At 41.2% G+C, this 22,997-nt stretch overlaps 1 protein-coding gene across 2 annotated transcripts in view; it reads right to left on the reverse strand.

Annotated features, from left to right (window-relative positions):
• Nucleotides 1-879: 879 nt before the first annotated feature.
• RNF222 (ring finger protein 222) overlaps nt 880-22,997 on the reverse strand; it is a gene marked incomplete at its 3' end in the record, with an annotated part of 51,933 nt that continues 29,815 nt past the window's right edge. Inside the window, exons 1-2 of one of the 2 annotated variants that reach the window (XM_083356964.1) lie at nt 2,393-2,427; nt 880-1,596 (exon numbers count right to left, since the gene is read on the reverse strand). In XM_083356964.1, coding sequence (XP_083213090.1) covers nt 880-1,563 — 684 coding nt within the window. In that variant the 5' untranslated portion in view covers nt 1,564-1,596; nt 2,393-2,427. Of the gene's footprint in view, nt 1,597-2,392; nt 2,428-22,997 lie in introns of those variants that run through there. The other variant, XM_083356963.1, reaches the window with a different exon arrangement.

Consider the following 22,997-nt stretch of genomic DNA (forward strand, 5'->3'; position numbering starts at 1 on the left):
GCCCAATTATATTTGTAGAAATTCAGGCCTTGCTAGTCTACAGGATAAAAATTGAGTTAGGATTTAGGGTTAGGGTTATTGCAGAACTATGTGATGGGAGAGTTGGAATTTGAGTGGAATAAACCCAAAATTTTCCTTACCGCCTCATCTGCAATAAGCTTTCTTTGAAGAGGATTTTTTATTTGATTACAGTGGAGGCTGAAATGAAAGGTAGAATTAATTTTTCAGTAGGCAAGAAGAGTTTGTGAAAACAACCTCCCTGTGCACAAGAGTTCAAGCTGATCTCCGAAAGCAAATGAGATACAAAGATTGTTGATAGGAAAGATTTCAATTCTTGAATAGCAAGGAATGTTGTTGGATAAACTTGAGAAATATTTCTATCTTTAATCTGATCTGACCTCATTGGGAATTGGAGAACTTTCATAAACTCAGAGGAAGGACAGATAAGCATCTGCCATATAACTAAGACCGTGAATAATTGTCATCCTATATCCTCCATCATCTCAGCATCCTCCAAATAGATCAGATTACAATATCCATAATTACTAGTGCAGCCATTAACCTGCTGTCTAGATGTCATGGAGTTGGAGACCAATACAATTAAACAAGACGATGCAATAGCAGTGGAAGCTATCTTAGTGTAAGGATCAATCATTTCTCTTGGTGGTCTTCCTTGCACCTCTGAAGTAAGGATACTATTAACCCTGACAAGGGAAGAATAACACAAATACCATTTTCTGCAATTCCCAGTTCTTTCGTAGACTTCCCATCCATCTGGACCCTGCAAACATTTGGGCTTCCATACTGTAGATGTAGCAGCGAGCAATTTTGATCATGGAATAGTCCCGTCTTGGAAACGGAATGATTCACCCAACATGTTCATTCATTACTTCTCACAAGCAGGAGCCAGGGAAGTACAGCCCCCAACAGAGCAACAGCAGAGATCAGGAAAACAGCCATCATTATAGGTGACTGGAAGCAGCCCATTCCAGGACATGTTTGTGACGCCTCTGAGTCATGACCTTCTCCGGTGCTGTAATCTTGAGCTATGGTAATATAGTCCTCTTCAATCAGTGGCATTCCCAATTGGGTAATAATGAAGATATGAGATTCACGTTCCAGGCCAGTGGGCCGTACAACGGAGTCCATGGTAGGATACCTCTGCAGACATTGGTGCCTGTCATAATTGTGCAGTGGCAAGAGGAAATGGCCAGGAACCACCAAAGTATTTGCAGAGCTGGGTGGCACTCCACAGGTGAGTGGCAACGAGGAAGGTGAGAGAGGCAACTCCAAAGAGGATGGACTCAGGGCTGGCTTGGAAGGCAGGCAGTCCCTTTTATTACAGAGAAAAGTCACAAAGCGACAGATGGGACATGTAAGGGTGTTTTGTAGAGGGCCTTCTTCCTGTGACAATAGACACTTGACCAAACAGTCATGGCAAAATGTGTGGCCGCAGCTCAGCATCCGGCGTGACACTTTTGGAGACTGAAATGTTTCATAACACACAGGGCACTCACCCGGGGTGGCAGCGGGAGCTTCTTTGCTAGCGTTGTTCTGAGACATCCCTGCCCTCTAAGATCACTTCTGTGAAGCAAGCTGGATGAAAGGCAGAGCATACAGATCTGTAATCAAACAGCTACAAATTGAAGAAGAAGAATATGTAAATGTAACACAAGGCTTGATTCCAGGCAGCTTGGAGGAGCTGCTGTCCCAAACCCAGAAGCTCTCTGTTCCATCCACGTGTGGATCCACAGAGATGCTCTTTAGACAAGGCTGTGCAACCTAATGTAACCTGGGACAGTATTTGGTCCCACAAAGCCTTGTCTGTAGCCCTTACGGCCCCACCAAACTGGCAAAACAGGGAAGTCATTAAACTTCATGGGAAGAAATCACATCAACTGTATTTAATTAATCTAATTTTAAATCCTGCTTGTGGTTGTTAGATACACACACACACACACAAACACATGGACACACATTTTTCTAACTCACTTTCCAGCCAAAATAGATTCACTTAACCCATCTCTTCCTATATCCAAGTTATTTATTTTATTTTAATTCCATTTATATCCTGCCCTTCTCCGAAGACTCAGGGTGGCTTACAAGCTTAGCAGTAGCCTTCATTCTATGTATATGCCTGCTTATTAGGGCTTTCACACACACCCCAAGTGGCATTATTACAAAGTCAGCTTAATTGCCCCCAACAATCTGGGTCCTTAGCTAACAATCAAAACCACAACAATACAATATAAATTACCACCACCACCACCCCCTTTCAAATGGCAGCAAAATCAAACAAAATGCAGGATAAAATACACATTAGCTACCCTCAATATATTATTGCATTAGTTGGTTGGTGTGACACCAATGTGTTACACAGTTAAATACATACATATCATAAGATGCTCAGATATGATTCATCCATAGAGATCATTTAAAGGAGATTGCTTTCTGAGGCTCCGGTGCTGTCCCATGAAGAGTGTCCTCAGAAGTAACTTCTTCCCAGGCACCAAGCCTTTCCCAAGCACCTTTCCATGCACTCAATCATTCTAGGTCTGATCTTCCCAGCTCCCTAGAAATCAGCTTGCCTATATAATGGGTGGCACACACACTAGAACTGTGCTCTGTCTTGCATCAGATCTTTAAGAGCTTAAAGGGTGGCTCCCAAGGAGTGAATGTGGAGGAACTTGTTTGTGAACTGAAGTTTTCTCCTTCTCTATTTGGGACTTGGGGAGGAGTCACCAGGAAGAAACCTTTTTCTGGGCCCTGCTGTGCCATGCCTATTAAATGAAATATACTGAAACTAAGTTACTTAGATCTACTGTATCTTAAACTTGTTTATTTCTGACTTATTGGAGAGCTAGGCAGATTTGTTACTCTGCTATAACAGAGTAAGACTACCGTCTCTGGGGTGCAAAAATTCAGATGGAAGCAGGTATCATTAATTTAATGAATTAAGATTCATTAACCAACCTTGGGGTTGGTTGGTGCCTTGATGTCCCTCCTCCCTCCTTTTAATTTTTAACTTTAATCATTCTGTTCCTGTTTTAATTACCTTCTGAAAGAATATAATATTTATATGATTTTTATCTTTTAATTGCACACTGCCCAGAGTTGCTCTGTTGAGTGGGATGGGCAGTCTCCACATTTAATATATAAATAGATTTTCAGGATGTTGTTGCTATTGCTTATATTGCCCATAGTCTGATAGTTGGGGAGGCATGCAGAAGAGCTTAGATACAAAATCAGAGATCTTCTAGTAGAGTTTGAAAATCTGCATGAATCCTCTGAAAGTCTATGACTATCGGTGTCAGCGATTTGGGGTTCAATATAAAGCAGATTATTGCATCGTTATATTGCCAGCAACTGTTCTAAAGACACTGATGAAGTTTTTATGCAATGTGTTGGACCTGGCTTGGTGGGATGTTCCAATAGAATAGACTATCTGTAGCTCAAGATTGATCTGTGAAGTTCTTGGTGCTCTCTGAGCTTGGTTGTTTACTTGCACACTTGTAATAATGTACTAAATTTCATATACAGTTCAAGAACTTCAGTTGGCCAAGAACGTAGCAGCTCTTTGCCAATTGATTGATTGGTTGGTTCTATATTTACATAAGTAACATAATTGCCTGAACACCTGAGTCTTAATTAAATCCTTGTAAGTTAAAGAAGAATTACTGATTGGGAAACTTGGAAAAGATTTCATATTCAAAATTATAGGTAAATCGATTGAAGATTAGGAGGGTATCCCCTCCCATCTTGACATAAAATGAGAGCTGGATTCAGGTACTAACTAGGCCATCTATGTTTAGATTGGCATGTTCTAAGATGCGGTAAACACTATCAGTTTCTTGCCAGAACCAAAGGATAAATTTTGACAGTCCTTTGAATAGGATTTTGGGAAGAGCACAGAATCCCCATCAAATAAGTGGAGAGAATTTTTACACGGCACTGCTCCATGTACTTTTTATTTTTTAATTTGCTACTTCAGACATCACAATAAATGAAAGTTAACAGGAGTTTTCTTGGTTGATAGTTAGTCTCCTGGCCATAATAAATATGCTTTACCAGTTGTAAAATTAAGATATTTAAGAACTAAACCGTTTTAATGTTTAATTTTAATATTTTTTTTACCCAGAATGGCATTTATACAAGCAAGGCTAATCTATTAGAAAAAGCATGACAATATATCTTATAAGTGGAAAATTATCCATAATTATCCATAATAGTTACTTTTTTGCTACTGCGTTAATTTTTCAACCAAAGTAAGTTCTTATATTTTTGAATACTTCTAATCCAAAGAAAAATTAGCTTTCCAGTTTTCTGCAGCAACTGACAACAGTAGTTGAATCCATTATTTGTGTTCCCTTAATTTTTATACTTAGGAAAATGAATAATAAAGCAATAACAGGACTTGATTGTGAAAGTCTGTTGAGTGATTTACTTGATTTCCTTGTGAAGGGTTTTCCAGAAGGAATGATTAAATGGGCATCGTGACCAAAGAGGGCAATAAGTATTCATATGTTTACAATCCCGCCAACACAATTTAGCCATGATCTCTTTCATAGTATTGTGACACTGCTAGGATTTTATAAATGTGATTCAGAAATGAATGACAATGAGGTTTACTCGTTTTCCTCAACTCTTGCTCTTTTCTGTTTCTTTCTGCTGAAAAGAAACACTGTCCCAATTTCTGCCCTCTAGGAAGTTTTTTAAAGTGGGACAATCGTTTCTATTAAGCACATGTGTGTTGCAATATTCCTAAAATCTAAAAGCAGGAAGGGGTCAAAACAGAGCAGCACTCTAGATAGTAAAGGAAAGCAAAGTTGAATGAAGTCTTGGCAAGTGTTATCTGGCTCTTTTGTGTGCGTAAGATGTTTGCACAATGACAGAACTGTTTGTTGCGTGGTGATGCCATCCTTCAGGAAAGAACCAGAGTATATGATTTGACTCTGGACAATATCCATAGTTATGTTTTCCTAGCTGATCTATTTTGATTTGTTAATTTTAATTTTAATTAAATATGGATTGCGATTACCACTATGATCTGAGCAATGACACGTATGGAAAAGATATGTTCCCTGTGCTAGTTTTTACAGGTCTTATTAGCCATACTTCCTACTACTTTTAAACCTGTTGAATAAAAATACTGTATCCATTTCCCCAGACCACACACTGAACATAGGGTACGCAGTATAAACCTATTTTATTTTCTCAGTGCCTGCAGGAATAATGTTCAGTGTTCCCTTAACCGATTTGCTATGAAGATATATTTCAAGAACCTTATGCAGCAGTTTATAGCTCTGGAGTATGACCACAATGTAGTTTACTGTTCTCACATGGAGCAGAGGAGAAGAAGTTCAAATTACAAATTCTCATAGAGAAGAACCCTTCTCAGCTAATAATGTTTTATATGTGCCAAATGTACACTATCCAATCATATTTGCACCCAGTCTCATGCCCACTCCTTCATGCGTATTATTTGCCAAAAGAAACAGAAACCTTATATTCATATAGTATATATACCAGTAGTTGGTTTAGGGTCTATATGTTAAGAGGGTCGGGGTAAGGGTGATGTGTCATCCAAGTACATTCAGCACCACACAGGCTTAGTTATTACCTAAAATATTGTTGAGGTTGTGTTGGTTTAAACTAACCCAAACTGAGGTCACCTAGTGGGGGGGATTCCAGGAGTTAAAGTCCACACATCTTAAAACTGCCAAGTTTGGGAAAGACTGGTTTAAACTAACCTCCTTGTGTCAACTGTGTTTTCCAGACATGGGAGGAAAGAGAATGAATCCTCTCTTCCTGATGTCAGTATGAGATAAGTTCTAATCTAGCGCATTCCCACAAAATCTGGCATTCTCTTTGAACTCTCAGAGTGGGTGTAAAAATGAGAAAATGAAAACACTCCATATAGCTGCAGTTGGGGGGATGAATGTGCACCAGAAAGAAGTGGGGATGAACATTCCTTCCCAACTCTATTGTAGCTCTGACCCCAGTGGTGCCATCACAGGAAATGACAATTTCCCGGGGCTCTTTGTGGTGGCTGAACTTCCTGTAAAGATGACCACTGCACATAAGTGTCACACCACCTTACAATGATTACCCTGGAATAGTGACAAGCAAGGTGACCTCTGGAGTGTGAGCGTATTTATTCATGCTGTGATGTCAATGAGTCATGTGCCAAATACAACCTCTTGGGCCAGACTGAATCTTCTACTGTGAGGAAACTGTTTCTGGTTGCTTCCCAGCAGGGCCAAAATTGGAGTTGCTCGGAAAAATAAGCTTCCTTATCACCTCCCATTTGAGAGCCTACGTGAAGCATCTTATATTTAAATGCTGCCCACATAACAGCATCCTAAAAGCTAATATCTGGAAAGGAAGAGAAATGTGTAAGTCTAGTATGGATTTATTTTTTTTTCTCTTCACACAACTCTATTTAATTATGTATGCATTAAACAAATTTATATGGTTGGCCAACTCACACACAGGTGGCAGCTTATAACATTTAAAAATCAACCACATAAAAATATGCAGTCCCCCATGGCAGCAACAACACAATCAAATCAACCATTTGATTGGTTCCTTCACCAGGCCCACTGACAAAACCATGTTTTTAGGGCCTTTTGAAAAAGCAACAGGGTGGGGGGGCAATCATACACAGGGGAAATGTCTCATGGAGAAATGGCAACCACCGAGCAGTCCCTTTTTTGTGATCCTATCAGATGTACATCATGTTTAAATGCATGTGACATTTTTATACGAAAACTAACAGGCTATCTCTCACCTATTGCTTGAAGTGGTAAAATCCAGAAATGCCTGGGCCTACTTTATAGCATTACTATTTGGGAGGTATTAGAAGAGATGCTGCATAATTCTCGACTCCATTTATAGGAGAAACTAAAATGCACAGAAAGAAAACACTCTGTCCTATACCAGCTATCCATAGGTGAGAAATTGGATCCATTATGGCCTACTAAAATTTCAAATAATCTACAGAGCCAAGAAAAAGGCATATTCTACCCTAGCAAGAGGTACATTGCTAAGTCACCTCATATTATGAATGTAATTCTTAGGCACAGCCTACTTATAATTTAAGCTCCACTCAGTTAGTAATCCAACTTTCAACCACCTACAGTACTTCCAACTTTAATCCTAAAAGTATATGTGAATTAGATGTATATCTAATCCATACATTGGCCTGTGATGTAGTTTTACTGAAATTACTAGCTGTGTGAATTGTCCTAAGTTATAGGTTCAAAAATGATAACATTCTTTCACAGGGTGAAAGTGTTTGTATGCCAAACTACTAGAGTCAAGAGAGAACAGAGGTTGGACCTTGTCTTTCATTTTAAATTTGAAAGTAACTAGAAAGTAGTTAAAAATGCTTCTCCCATGATATTTTTCCTATATAAATTCCTTCACCCCACCTTGCCCAGTCTCCCAATTTGTGCTACTAGGAAAACATACATACATACATACATACATACATACATACATACATACATACATACATATTTATAATCTGGCTCATAGAGAGCAAGCTTGTTAAGGAATAGATTAGATTAGAAACTTTCTCCCCACATACCAATTTTATATATCACTGGAATTGTTTTATATGAACAGGGCCCTGTTTTAGTTTAGTAAATATCACTTGTAGTCTAAAATGATGCAGTCCAGCTAAAGAACTACAACCCCAGTGAGAACTGGGTCATGTAGAAATAATGAACTCACCTTCGCATCTATATATAGATTCTGGCCAAACAGGCCAGTCAGCTCCTGCTATTCTATCAACAGTGGAAACCCAGATGCTTTAGCAGGTCAAGCATGTACCACCTTGATTCATCTGCCTAGATGGCTTATGTTTCCATTCTCAGCAGTATGAATGTATAGACTCCACCTCCTTGCTAGCAAGCAACTCTGAGGGATACAATTAAATCAGACAAACAAGTTACTAACAATTAATCAGCTCACATTATATGAACATATTTGCTCCAGCTTTCCCAGCCTGATATTTTTTTCAGATATGTTGGGACCACAAGCCCCCAAATCTGTAGACAACAAGAATGGGGATGATAGGACCTGTAAACAGAAATACCTCTAGGAGAAGCAGGTTAGGAAAATCTCAAAATACTGTGCCTCTTTATGTCTTGACAGGCACATTGTCTCATGTCACTGCCCCTTAGCACATTTTTATGAGAGAATTTGAAACTTCTTGTTTGAGTCTTAGGCATCTATAAAATAGTGAGGAATATTCTTTAGATGAAGGGATCCCTCAGATAAGAGTGAAACCTACTTTGCATATATGATCTTTTACAGCAGGCTTTGATAATCAGTGCTTCTCCAAATATTCCTGAATTCCTGGCAGCCAAACCAAGCATGGATTGTGATGTGACATATTGGGAGCCTAACCACATATGGAGAGTCACCATTTCCCCAACCTTAATTTACAGAATTCAAATTATATACCGTATGTTATATAAACAGGGCATTCAGCCAAGTATTCTATGTCTGAGCATGGTTGACCCTAGTTCAGTGGTTCTCAACCTGTGGTCAGCAGACCTCGGGGGGGGGGGTGATGCCTTCACGGGGGGTATTCCAAAGCTTGAAGAAATGTTATGATTTGAATGAACCTTTATTGTCAAAGTACAACCATGTATACACTGAGATTGGCTGAGCCTCCCTTCGTGCCCTCACCCCCAACTTACAGTGACACAAACCCTCCATCTTATTACACCCTGTGAGCTAATTGCACAACGCACCGGCCTCGCAAGTCAATTATGCATAAAGTTTATTAAGATTATATTATATTATATTATATTATATTATATTATATTATATTATATTATATTATATTATATTATATTATATTATATTATATTATATTATATTATATTATATTATATTATTATTATATTATTAATTTCCCATTCAAAAGCCTAACAGCCCATGGATAAAAGCTGTTCTTCAGCCTGTTAGTACGGCTGGCTATACTCCTATACTCTGCTACCCAATGGTAGGAGAGTAAAGAGATACCATCAAGGGTGTGAGTCATCCCTGAGAATTTTCCTCACTCTTCCAAGGCAGCGATGTCATCCAGTGGTGTCAGGGGACAGCCCACAATGTCTTGTGCTGTGCTCACCACCCCCTGTAATACTTTCCTATCCGTGGCTGTCAGACCAGCATACCAAACCACAATACCATACGAGAGGATGCTCTCTATAGTAGACCGGTAAAAGAGGGTCATAAGCCATTGTTCTACCCTGTTCTTCCGCAAGACCCTGAGGAAGTGTAGTCTCTGTTGGGCCTTTCTCGCCACCTGGGTTGTATTAACTTTCCAGGTCAGATCTTCGCAGAGGGAGACTCCCAGAAATTTAAAGGAGGAAACTCTCTCCACACAGTCCTCCCTGATGTAAAGTGGGGCAGGTTCCTCCTTTTTCCTCTGGAAGTCTAGCACCATCTCTTTTGTCTTGCCGATGTTCAGGTGCAAGTTGTTGTTACAACACCATATGGATAGTTTTTGTACCTCCGCCCTGTATGCTGTCTCATCCTCACCTGTAATAAGACCCGTAATTTAAATCTGAGTTAAGTCTTGGGGGATCCATGCCATGGTCCATGGCCACAAAATGTATTTAAAGGGAGTCTGTGATGAAGAAAAGGTTGAGAACCTTTACCCTAGTTAATTTTAGTCAGGCCTTAACATAAATTTGGGTCAATTTACACAAGGGTACTTTTACTTTTATGTCTAGTCATGCCGGCCACATGACTACGGAGATGTCCTTGGACAAGCACTGGCTCTTCGGCTTTGAAAGGGAGATGAGCACCGGCCCCTAGAGTCGGAAATGACTAGCACACATGTGTAGGGGAACCTTTACTTTTACTTTTATCAATATAATAAAGCTCAGATGTTTCTTAAGGCAATGTAGAACAAGGACTTTGGCCCATCCTTGTGTCTGTCACACTTACCATCATAGGATAGGATAGGATAGGATAGGATAGGATAGGATAGGATAGGATAGGATAGGATAGGATAGGATAGGATAGGATAGGGTAGGGTAGGGTAGGGTAGGGTAGGGTAGGGTAGGGTAGGGCAGGATAGGGTAGGGTAGGGTAGGGTAGGGTAGGGTAGAGTATTAGTTTAGGAGAGTTATGGCATGAGGGGGAAAACTGTTTCTAGTTGTTTTGGTGTGTAATGTCCCATAGCATCGTCTTGAGGGAAGAATTTGAAAAAGTTTATGTCCAGGATGTGAGGGGGTCTGTAGATATCTTCACAGCCCTCTTTCTGGCTTGTACAGTATACAGGTCCTCAATGGAAGGCAGGCTGGTAGCAATTATTTTTTCTGCAGTTCTCACTATCCATTGAAGTCTGTATCTGTCTTGTTTGGTTGCAGTGCCAAACCAGACAGTTATCGAAGTGCAAATGACAGACTAAAATAGCAATAGCATTTAGACTTATATATTGCTTCACAGTGCTTTAAAGCACTCTCTAAGTAGTTTACACATTCAGCCTATTGCCCCCCAACAATCTGGGCCCTCATTTTATCAACCTTGGAAGGATGGAAGGCTGAGTCAACTTTGAGCCGGTGATAATTCCTTTATAGAACTGTATCAGCAGCTCTTTGGGCAGTTTGAGCTTTCTGAGTTGGTGCAGGAACAGCTTTTTTTGTTATGCTTTTTTGATGACATTTTTGATGTTAGGTTTCCATTTTAAGTCTTGAGAAATCATAGAACCTAGAAACTTGAAGGTCTCTACTGTTGGCACTGTGCTGTCTAGTATTGTAAGAGGTGGTAGAATAGGAGGGTTTCTTCTAAAATCTACTATCCTTTCTACAGTTTTGAGTGTATTCAGTTCAAGATTGTTCCGGCTGCACCACAAGGCTAGTTGTTCAACTTCCCTTCTGTATACAGATTCGTCATTGTCTCGAATGATACCAATCACTGTTGTATCATCTGCAAACTTCAGTACTTTGACAGAGTACAGTACTTTGAGATGCAGTAGTTGGTAGAGAGAAAAAAGAGAAGTTGAGAGAGCATACGGCCTTGGGGCGCCCCTGTGCTAATTGTACAGGTATACAAGGTGATTTTGCCTACCTTCACCTGTTGTTTCCTGTTTGTTAGAAAGCTTATTATCCACTTACAAGTGTGGTCAGGCACGCCTAGCTGAATCAGTTTAGTTAGAAGAATATCTGGGATAATGACCTGAAGTCTACAAAAGGACCCTTGCATAGGTCCTTGGAGATTCAAGATGTTGCAGGATGTAGTTCAGAGCAATGGTAACAGCATCATCTGCCGATCTATTTGCTCGGTAGGCAAATTGCAAGGGGTTTAGCATCGGATACGTGATGGTTTTCAGGTGGGCTATCACTAACCTTTTAAAGGTTTTCATAACTACAGATGTCAGAGCAACCAGTCTATAGTTGTTCAGCTCCTTGATGGAGGGTTTCTTCGGCACTGGGATGATAGTAGAGCATTTGAAGCAAGAAGGAATCCCCATCTAGCTTTGTGCCTGAAAGACCAAAGAAATGCCAAGGTGTAGATAGGGGTGTCAAACTGCCGGCCTGCAAGCTGGATGTATCATAGCAAAACTGCCCCCACCCCATTGCTGGCAATGGCAAAAAAAAGTCACGATACGTCACGATATGTAATATAATAATAATAATAATAATAATAATAATAATAATAATAATAATAATAATAATAAACCTTTATTGTCAAAGTACAACATGTGTACATTGAGATTAGCTGAGCCTCCCCCCGTGCTCTCTCCCCCCAACACACAGTGACAACAAACCCTCCATCCCACCATACTATGTGAACCAACTACACCACACACCGGCCTCCCAAGTCAATTCTGCATAAGATTATGTCCCATTTAAAAGCCTAACAGCCCACGGATAAAAGCTATTTTTCAGCCTGTTGGTACGGCTGGCTATATTCCTATATCTCCTATGTCATGTGACGTTGTGAATTTGACACCCCTGGTGTAGATGACACATTGTAAGAAAACACAATTTGTAACACTAACACTACTCATTGTTATATGATTGTGGGATACGTTTAATAAGGTAATTATCCTTAACTTCTCATATTCTAGCATATAAAATCTGAAAATTAACTAGTCTTAACTTTGGTCTTAAGTCAGTGAAGGTTTTTTTATTATAGTATTCGAATTTCTCTAAGTCTGTCCCACCTGGCAGAAAGGGGAAATAAACAATTACAAACTATTTTCTTCCATCAAATGGTCATTATAGTTATTCTGGTTTTAATTACACTTACAATGGTTATTATAGCTTGGATCTGGGTAGCTGTAATTTATCCAGGTCAAAGTTGAGAAGTGTGGTTCTCTAGATACTGCTGAATTGCAAATAACAGCTTCCCTCGCCATTAGTCTAGGGAAGAGTCCTAGACTGCAGCAGCTAAGTGGTAAAATCTAATAACAGAAGTCTTACACACCATTTATCTTTCTAAATTCTACACAGTGAAATCTACTTTTTTGAACAAGTAATGTTCCGACCAGATTATTCATTTATGTGGTAAATTCATTCATTGGGTAAATTTATATAGCCTCCCCCCATTTCTACAGAGCAATTATATCTGGGTTGCAAAAGAAATCTTTAGATATCAGCAAAAAAACATAAAGCCATCTTTCCCTGCTTTCTAGTTGTCTTCCAAACTTTAACAGTGGTAGCCTTAATTAATGGCCATACTGAAAATCACCTCTAGCCTTTTGCTTCCCGCCATGACATGGAAAATTACCTTCTGGAAGTAAGAGGGTTATTTTGATCCGGGATACTTATTTCCTAGTTTATGATTTCCAAAACAGTTCAAAAATAGGCTTCATTTTCTAACTGGCACTGTTCTTTACTAATATATTGTATGGGCAGATTCTGAATGTCTATATTACCTTGATACACTTGAGCATGCTAGTGTGTTGATTGTGCCAACAGATTGTTATATCCATCAGTAGGGACTTCTTTGCAAAGACTATAATAAGGCTGTTCTTCCTACATTTTTTCTTCTTGGTCTTTAGTCTCATGCCACAAATAGAATAGAAATGCACTGAACTTGTGCATCAAAAGGACAAAAAATGCCTGCCTAGTATGCATTGGACTGCAGGAAGTCCTCAACTTACAAACATAAATGAGCCTGGAATTACAGTTGTAAGTTGTGTGGATCATTAAGTGGGTCACCACATGACCCCACCTGATTTTATGACCTTTTTTTGCGAACGTTCATTAAGTGAACAAGGCAGTCATTAAGCAAAAAACCATTTTAACCAATAGGTGTTTTTGCCGGAAACCAGAAGTAAACACTGGTGTCCAGCATGCATCATAAAGTGCAGTCACATGATTAAGGATGTTGCAAATGGCCATAAAAGCGGGCTGGTTGCCAAGCATCCAGAATGAGATCATGGGAACCTTGTTTGTGTGTGTGTGTGTGTGTGTGTGTGTGTGTGTGTGTGTGTGTGTGTGTATCAGAACTACAAAACTGAATTTTAAGTAGGTCAGAAGAAGTCTGCCATCATTTTGAATAGTCGTTAAGTGATAGATTATAAGTCAAGGACTAGCGGCATAACACTCTGAATTCCCAGGCAGCATAGCCAATAGCCACTTTGTTGTTGTTGTGAATTGCGAAGTCGTGTCCGACCCATCGCGACCCTAGGGACAATGTTCCTCCAGGCCTTCCTATCCTCTACCATCTTCTGGAGTCCATTTAAGCTCACGCCTACTGCTTCAGTGACTCCATCCAGCCACCTCAATAGCCACTTTACTGGACGCTTAAGGAGCTTGTTAAAGATTTGGCACCAACTGCTCCATTTCTGTGAGTGATTTTGATCTAAGACAATATGCATGCAATATTTTAATTTACTGTATATTAAGATGCAGTTAAGTCTACCATATTTCTGGACAAAATATAACTGAAAAACGCCGTCTTTTTTTTTAAAAAAAAAACAACACACCTTACAGAATCATTTTAAAGACTCAGTTTAATATATCAGGCTACCTACAGCATATCTGGGTATTTTTGAAAAAGTTCCTAGCTCTGTTAAGCCTTCCTAGACTATGACTGATTAGTCATAATGCATGCCAACATAGCAAGAGGCAAAACAAGTCAACACCAGAACTGATGTTATGACTGAATTAAAAAAAAAACAATCTTCTCGTGCATTCTTATAAAATGGGCTGCAAGCCAACAACAATAGTTGTTTCAGTTTTGAAATGGAAACCTTTCTAATAACAGAAGCTCCATGGAATGCCCTTGGTCACCTGCTTTGTTTCTAGCTTCCCTTTCTCAATGTTTGGAACCTCCTTTGTTTCACAGAAACCCAGTTTTTTTATATGAATATAGAACCAGCCTGACTTGTGACGGAACATAGAATAATAGAGTTGGAAGTAACCTTAGAGGTCTTCTATCTAGTCCAACCCCCTGCTCAAGCAGGAGACCCTGTACCATTTCAGCTAAATGGTCTTGCTTTGATTTTCTCCCTGCTGTTCTCTGATCCACAAAGCCACATCCAGCAGTTTTAATATATTATATTGTATTGTATTGTATTATTATTATTATATTATATTATTATATTATTATATTATATTATATTATATTATATTATATTATATTATATTATATTATATTATATTATATTATATTATATTATTATAATATAATATTATATTATATTATATTATATTATTATAATATTATATTATATTATATTATATTATATTATATTATATTATATTATATTATATTATATTATATTATATTATATTATATTATATTTATTATATTGCTGGAATTGGGTATGTGTACTTTAACGTAGAGAAGGGTGAGGGGTGACATGATAGCAGTGTTCCAATATCTCAGGGGCTGCCACAAAGAAGAGGGAGTCAAGCTATTCTCCAGGGCAGCTGAGGGCAGGACAAGAAGTAATGGATGGAAACTAGTCAAGGAGAGGAGCAACCTAGAACTAAGGAGAAACTTCCTGACAGTTAGAACAATTAACCAGTGGAACAACCTGCCTCCAAAAGTGGTGAATGCTCCAACACTGGAGGTTTTTAAGAAGAGACTGGACAGCCATTTGCCTGAAATGGTATAGGGTTTCCTGCCTGAGCAGGGGATTGGACTAGATGACCTCCAAGGTCCCTTCCAAATTATTATTATTATTATTATTATTATTATTATTATTATTATTATTATTATTGGCAAGAGAACTAGCATTGGTTAATATGTGATTTCACAATCACGTTGTTTTTACAGTTCATCGAATAAACACCTTACTTTCATGGTGATATTAGTGTTTATTCACGCATTTTTTGCATGAATAAATATTACATATTGCCCCCATTTCCTTAAGCAGGTAAATGAAAATAGTAGAAGAAAATGATTTACTTCCTATAGTTCAAATAATTTAATTTAATTTTAATTTATTAATATTTCTATACCGCCCTTCTCCCGAAGGACTCAGGGCGGTGAACAGGGCAAGAATAAAAAAACACAGAATTACAAAAGTTAAAAAAATGATTAAATAACAGATTTAATAAAGCAAAACACTGGAAAATTAAAATATACATTTCATTGGATTTTGTTATCTGATTTACCACCCCATTAAACTGTACCTCCTTTGGGGTTCACTGTTTATATCCCCTTAATTATAGAAAATCCAACAGGTCGAAAACACAAATTAACTGTTTTCTTCTACAATCAAACTGACATCTTAAGCACTAAAGCAAACCTATCAAGCTTGTCTAGTTGGAAAAAAGATCCCAGTTTGAGGAAAGCAAGGTATTTTCAATAGCCACCATATAGCAATTCTAGTATAGCAGCAGAAAATATATTTAAACAATGAAACAAAATGATGTTAGAAACAACCCAAGAATGATCTTAATTAAGATTGGGCAGATATCTGTCTCAAGTCTGCAATGCTGATGACTGGGTAAACCAAAATCTGATATAGTAGAATGATACTTGCATAAGTAACATTGTCAAAGGCACGAACCCTGAGTCACTTCTTTTGAAGTCAGAGCAATAGTCATGTGCTATTCCAGGTTTCACCCATTCTCTCACTCACTGAAAAAAAGCTTGGAAAATTCTCAGCACTATCAACACTTTTGCCAGGAAGAAAAGTATTATTTCAATGCAGTTACCTGGCTCAGCCTTTCTCTCCTTTTTAAAATCTCTTTTGGGGATTGACTAAGGCTATGTCCCCAATGTCCCGTGTTTCCAATTTGTCTCCAAAGTAGGTCTGCTTGGATTAGCAATGCTTATAAAAAAAGATAACTTTACTCATGTTGCAGGTTGAAGAGTTCTGGGTGTGGACATCAGCATATTTGAAAGTGGGAAGCTAACCTAAGCAATAATTAGTGAAGCAGGTTTTATCATTATTACATAAAGGGTTTTTATTTATAGAAACACATGATAGGCAAAGCATTGCACCTAATGCCATTGTATTTAGAAGAGAGTCAAAAGATATGTACTCTGAATCCAAATGTCTGGGAAGAAAAGCAAAAGGAAGAAATGTCAGATTAACAGTTTCTTAGAAGCTAGCAGAGTGATGAACAAAGAGAGACACAGAATATATCCTTTACTCTCTCAACACCTTGCTGCCCTCTTGTGGTCAGAAGATCCATGAAGTGCTTAAAGAGTCAGTGTCTTTGCATTGATGCCTCCAAGAACTCAGGATTCTCCTCTTTTTTTCTCCAACACTAGCCGAATTCCCTCAGGATACTTGCAGAGAGGGACTGAGATTTATCTCTCACTTGCAAGTCTTTTGATTATCCCAAAGAGAAAATATTTTGACTTGCTTGAAGCCAAACCTACTCACTCAATTGTAGACAGGCCTAGGACAATTCACTGCTGCCAACTTGCCATGGACATCTTGTCACGGCCAACTCACCATGGCCAACTCACCTCAGGATAACTCATTGCAAGACAAGAGTTGCACTAATATTGAAGAAATAGCGGAATAGAATCATTAAAAAAGGATACTAAAGGAGGGACAAAATTAAACATGAATAACAAAAAATAAAAATGTTTTAATTATTTTAAATAATTGAATTGAATTATCCTGTGACAAGTTGTCCTATGTCAAGATGGCCATGGCAAGTTGCAGTGGCAAGTTGGCTGTAGTGAGTTGTCCCATTCCATCATAAACCAACCTTGAGCCCTGCTAGTAGGCCCACCACCAGGAAGAAGCCTATCAGCTACTATACTGGATTTGCAGTACAGCTGCAAGAAGGTTGCTAGGCCTTATAGAAATTAAACCAACTGTAATGTATTGGGCTTTGTCTTGTTAAGGGAACACCATGTGGGTTAATTGCTGGAAGGTTGCTTAAGCAGGGAAGCTGGCTAATGGCTCCCAGCTCCTCACACAACCCATCTCCAGTGCCACCATTGGCTGCCTCTAGGGCATCAATAGGTTGCTTTAAACCTATTGGCCACCACCTAGAGGCCAGGATATAAATTGCTGCATTTGCAGCCCTGCTTCTCAGTTCAGATCCTGCAAGCAATAAACAATTATCTTTGCTGAACTCATTCGCCTTGTCTCATCATTGAAGCAACGAACCCACTGTCTAACACTGGCGATGAAGGTGGGATCCTGCTCCTCCAACTGAGCTGAAGAGTCACTAGGGGAAAGGCAGAGCACACCTGGCGGGAAAAAGCAATTCCCCCCCTACGGTTGGCTAGCACAGCCACGCTAGTGACCACGCACCCAGAGGACCAGTCCCTGGTCAATGGAGGAGCAGGACAAGAAGACACCGAGCACCAGCCATGAAGACCAGCAGAAATGGCCAAGGTCAGAAAGCTGGAAGAATTCAACATAACTCAGCAGAATGGTGGTCCTCTTACCTGTCCAGGGTCGAGAACTACCTTCAAGCGAACCAGGTTACTGAGGACAGACTGAAGGCTGCCACGCTCCTCTGTGTGTGCGGCCCAGCAACGTTCGACATAGCAGAGAACCTGTTTCCGCCAACGCCATTGGAGTCCATATCATTCACGGACTTGAAGAAGAAGCTCGGAGACCACTTTCAACCCAAGCTGTCAGTAATTGCTTGGCGCTATGCATTCAAGCAAAGAGTCCAGCAACCAGGTGAAACTGCGTCTGAGTTCATCGCGGCCTTGAGGCAGGCCGCACGCCTGTGCCAGTTCTCTGATGTCGAGGAGAGGCTACGAGACTGGCTCGTCTGTGGTCTCCACAATCGAGAGCTACAGCAAAAATTCTTTGCCAAAGAGACTGTGTTGTTTCCAGATGCACTGAAGGAAGTCATGGCAGACGAAGCCACCAGCGGGGCCATACGAGCCATATGGCCCACCAAAACTACAAAAAGTGAAGAAGCCATCCACACGGACGCTGAACACACAGAATACCCCGAAGATGACACAGAGGTTGGCAATCTTCACAGACACAACGACCAACAGCATCACAGTGACAAGCAACATGGGGCCACTTACAAGGCAGATCCCTTCCTTAGGTGCCCTGGGTGTGGCGGCCACCACTAATGCTTGGACTGTAGGTTCCAGATGGCCACATGCCGGGCCTGCAGAAAGACTGGCCACATCGCATCCGTCTGCAAAGGTCGCCAGAGGGACCTGCCATTGAATTGCCAGTCGAAGATCCGACCAGGAGAGGTACAAGGGCACCAGGACAGTATAGCGTGGGGTTTTGCTCCAGCTGCAGAAGTATTTGCCGCACTGGGGCTCACCGCCCAATTAAGCCAAAGTATAGACCAGGTGGAGCTGCAAGGGGTCCCCTGCAAGATGGAGCTGGACACAGGCTCCGCCATTTCTATTATTTCCCTTGAAACATTTCATTTCGTTTGTAGTCGCAATAAGAGATGGGCCAAGCTGAGGCCTTCTGATATTGTACTAACTGATTTCCAGAATGCCAGAGTCACAGTCAAGGGTGAGGCCAGACTAGCCGTTAAATTTAAGGGGCTTTCAGGGCACTGGATGTTGTCGTAGTAGGGGTTCAGCGAACGAGCCTGATCGGGCTCGATTGGTTTGATGCACTAGACATCCAAGTAACCGGGATCAACCGGACACAAGTCACGAGTCTAGCAACAGTATGTGAGAAATTTGCAGCTGTGTTTGATTCAGTTCTGGGGACATACACAGGCCCACCAATAGCATTTAAACTAGATCCAAATGTAGTTCCAGTCAGGATTAAACCTCGTAGGGTTCCATTTGCTCTCAAACACAAGATAGACACTGAACTAGATAAACTTGTTGAACAGGGCATACTTCAGCCAGTAGATGGGGGTGAGTGGGAAACCCCAATTGTAACGCCACTAAAAGCCAACGGGGAGGTCAGAATCTCTGCCGATTATAAATGCACAATAAACCGTGCACTCAAACAGCATGCTTACCCAGTGCCAGTAGTAAGCCACATCCTGGCATCCTTGCAGGGTGGCACCATTTTTGCAAAATTAGATTTGGCTCAGGCCTACCAGCAGCTCCCTGTTGATGAAGCCACAGCTGCGTCACAGACAATCGTAACCCACAGGGGGGTGTTTAATGTAAAATGCTTGCAATTTGGGGTCAGTGTAGCCCCCGGCATTTTTCAGGGCATCATGGAACGTATACTCAAGGGCATTCCAGGGGTTTGCCCCTATTTTCATGACATGCTCATCACTGGTGAATCCACTGAGGAGCTAGCAAGGAGGCTCAGAGCCATCCTGCAAAGGCTGCATGAAGCAGGCCTCAAGCTTAAAAAGAATAAGTGCAGAATTGGAGTTCCTTCAACTGAGTTCTTAGGGTTTTGCATTGATACTGACGGCATCCACCCTGCTGAGTCTAAAGTAAAAGCCATTCAGATGGCACCCAGCCCTAAAACAAAAGGAGAGCTGCAGGCATTCCTAGGCCTCCTAAATTTTTACCACACGTTCCTTCCTAACAAGGCCACAGTGGCAGAGCCGCTACACCGGCTCTTGGATAAAAATGCTACATGGAAGTGGACTAGTGTTCACGAAAAGAGTTTCCAGGAATTGAAGTCCCTTCTGTCCATTAGTTCCACTATCACTCATTTCAAGGAGTCAAAGCCAGTTTGCTTAGCATGTGACATGTCCCCATACGGGGTGGGTGCATCCTAAGTCACTTAGAAAGAGATGGAACTCAAGTTCCAATTGCTTTTTATTCAAGGACACTGTCCTCAGCCGAGCGTAATTACGCTCAAATTGACAAAGAGGCACTGGCTGGAGTAAAAAAAATTCCACAACTACTTATACGGCAGGGGCTTCACGGTCTTCACAGACCATAAACTGCAATTGGGGTTATTCACTACAGACAGACACCCCACATTTTATCCCCTAGGATTCTTAGATGGTCCATTTTCTTATCAGCTTATACTTTTAAGTTAATTCACAAACCCAGCAAGGATATGGGCCATGCAGATTGCCTGAGCAGGCTTCCACTGCCTCAAATCAAACCAGATCCAGCTCCAGTGGCATTTTGTCCATTAAGGACTTGCCGGAGTTTCCCCTCCATGCGAGGGACATTGCTGCAGAAACGGCAGCAGACAAGACTCTAAGTAGAGTGCTATCTTGAGTATACACAGGGTGGCTAGATAAAAGCCCAGGTCCTGAGTTTCAGAGCTATTTTACTAGGAGACACGAGCTTTCAGCTCACAAGGGTTGTATTCTTTGGGGGAACAGGGTCATAGTTCCTACCTCACTAAGAGACAGGGTTTTGCAATCACTGCATGAAGGCTATCCAGGTATTGTTCGCATGAAAGCTTTGGCAAGAAGCTATTTATGGTGGCCAGGATTAGATAAAGCCATTGAGGCCCAGGTGCTATACATGCCAGCAATCAAGGCCTGAAATGCCACACACTCCAGTTCAAGGTGGGAGGAGACTCACACTCCCTGGTCTAGGATTCATATAGACTTCGCTGGGCCTTTCAGGGACAGCTCTTTCTGATGGAGGTCGACAGCCATTCTAAATGGCTAGAAGTTATACCAATCGCAAATATGACTACTGCTAGGACCATCCAGGTGCTTAGGAAACTCTTTGCCATGCACGGGCTGCCAGACGTCATAGTGTCAGATAATGGGGCCCAATTTACTGCAGCAGAATTTCAGGCGTTCCTTAGAGGAAACCTCTTTAGGCATGTGACATTGGCTCCATTTCACCCATCTACTAATGGTCAAGCCGAACGTATGGTTTGCACCACAAAAGAATCATTGAGGCGTATAGTGACTGGGGACTGGCACCACAGACTGACCGACCTTTTGCTTTGCAAACATTCCATGCCATGCACGGCTACAGGGAAAAGCCCAGGGCTGCGCTGGGGAAAGCAACTAATCACGAAACTGGATAGGTTGTACCCAGACCAGGTGGCAGCGGGGGTCTCTTGCCGAAAACCTCTGAGGGGGCTGCAAGTGGGTGACAGGGTGTGGGCCAGGAACTATGGGCATGGGAACTTGTGGGTGCCAGGGAAAATCACCAAAACATCAGGCCCTCTGTCATACGAAATGGGCCTAGAGGGCGGGCGAGTTGTCTGTCACCATATCGATCAGCTTAGAAAGCGTTTTCCAGAACGGCCACAAAGTGAGGACTTCATCATAGGTCCTTTTCACAGACCGCAAACCGGCAGCCAGGCCGATCATTCCATAGGCTCTGAGGGCCCAAGCAGCCAGAGCAACGGGGAGATGGCTGTAGGGGAAGAAAGCCCAGGAGTGCAACATGGGTCCCCTGATGGAGAAAGCCAACCAGAACACTACAGCCACTGTGCTAACTCTGTGGAGCAAACTGACTCTGGGGTGGGCCAACCTGGAAGGGCCAGCCAGAGAATTCCGAGTCAACCAGACTCACTTGAACTTAAAGACACTGGTCGGCCCGGTGGGCAAGCTGGTAGACCAGGAAGTGCCTGGGTCCCCCAGGTGTTCCACAAGGGTTCACAAGCCTCCTGCATATCGACAAGATTTTGTTCTGAAATAACAAAGCTATAATTTTGTATGTATCATTATTGTACTGCTAGCTAGGAAGCATCTGTATTAGCCAGGATAGAAAACGTGTAAATGCACACTATTGTTGTATCTTGGTAAACTTGTATTGCTGTAATCATTTTCCTTTTGTTGTTATAATGTTTGTACATTCTAGGGGGGAGGGGTGTAATGTATTGGGCTTTGTCTTGTTAAGGGAACACCATGTGGGTTAATTGCTGGAAGGTTGCTTAAGGAGGGAAGCTGGCTAATGGCTCCCAGCTCCTCACACAACCCATCTCCAGCGCTGCCATTGGCTGCTTCTAGGGTGGCAATAGGTTGCTTTAAACCTATTGGCCGCCACCTAGAGGCCAGGGTATAAATTGCTGCATTCGCAGCCCTGTTTCTCAGTTCAGATCCTGCAAGCAATAAACAATGATCTTTGCTGAACTCACTCGCCTCGTCTCATCATTGAAGTAACAAACCCAGTATCTAACACCAACTTCCCTCTAGTACAGTTTTGCCTTAGAGATTACAAGCATGGCCTAACATTTCCCTGAAATGGCCTTGTTGTGTTGGGTTTCACGGGCTGGAAGAGACAGCCAGCTTCATCTGACTACTGGAATAGTAGATCAATATTGGTCTTCAAACTGGTCTCAGACCTCAGTTCCAGGAGAACTATGGCTTTAGGATGCTAAATAATATTCCAAACAGACCTAGTGAAAGAGCATTGGTAATAGCAACTGACAAGAGCCTGCATCTTTTTTTCACCTCTAACTGCTGGAGAATCCTTGTAACACTGACCTTTAATGACCAAAATTTGGTACCCAGGCTGCAAAGGAAGGTAGTTCCTTTTCCCTTTGCTCTCTCCCTTTTATTCTTCAATCCAGAAATATTCTATTTTTTTTTTTTGTTTTCTGTTCCCAAGTGAACTGTCTCTGTGCAAAAGCTCTCTCTCTCTCTCTCTCTCTCTCTCTCTCTCTCTCTCTCTCTCTCTCTCTCTCTCTCTCTCTCTCTCTCTCTTTCTCTCTCTCTCTCTCTTTCTCTCTCTCTCTCTCTCTCTCTCCCTCTCTCCCT

This window comes from Vipera ursinii (assembly GCF_947247035.1).
Source record: "Vipera ursinii genome assembly, chromosome: 2".
Lineage (NCBI taxonomy): Eukaryota > Metazoa > Chordata > Lepidosauria > Squamata > Viperidae > Vipera > Vipera ursinii.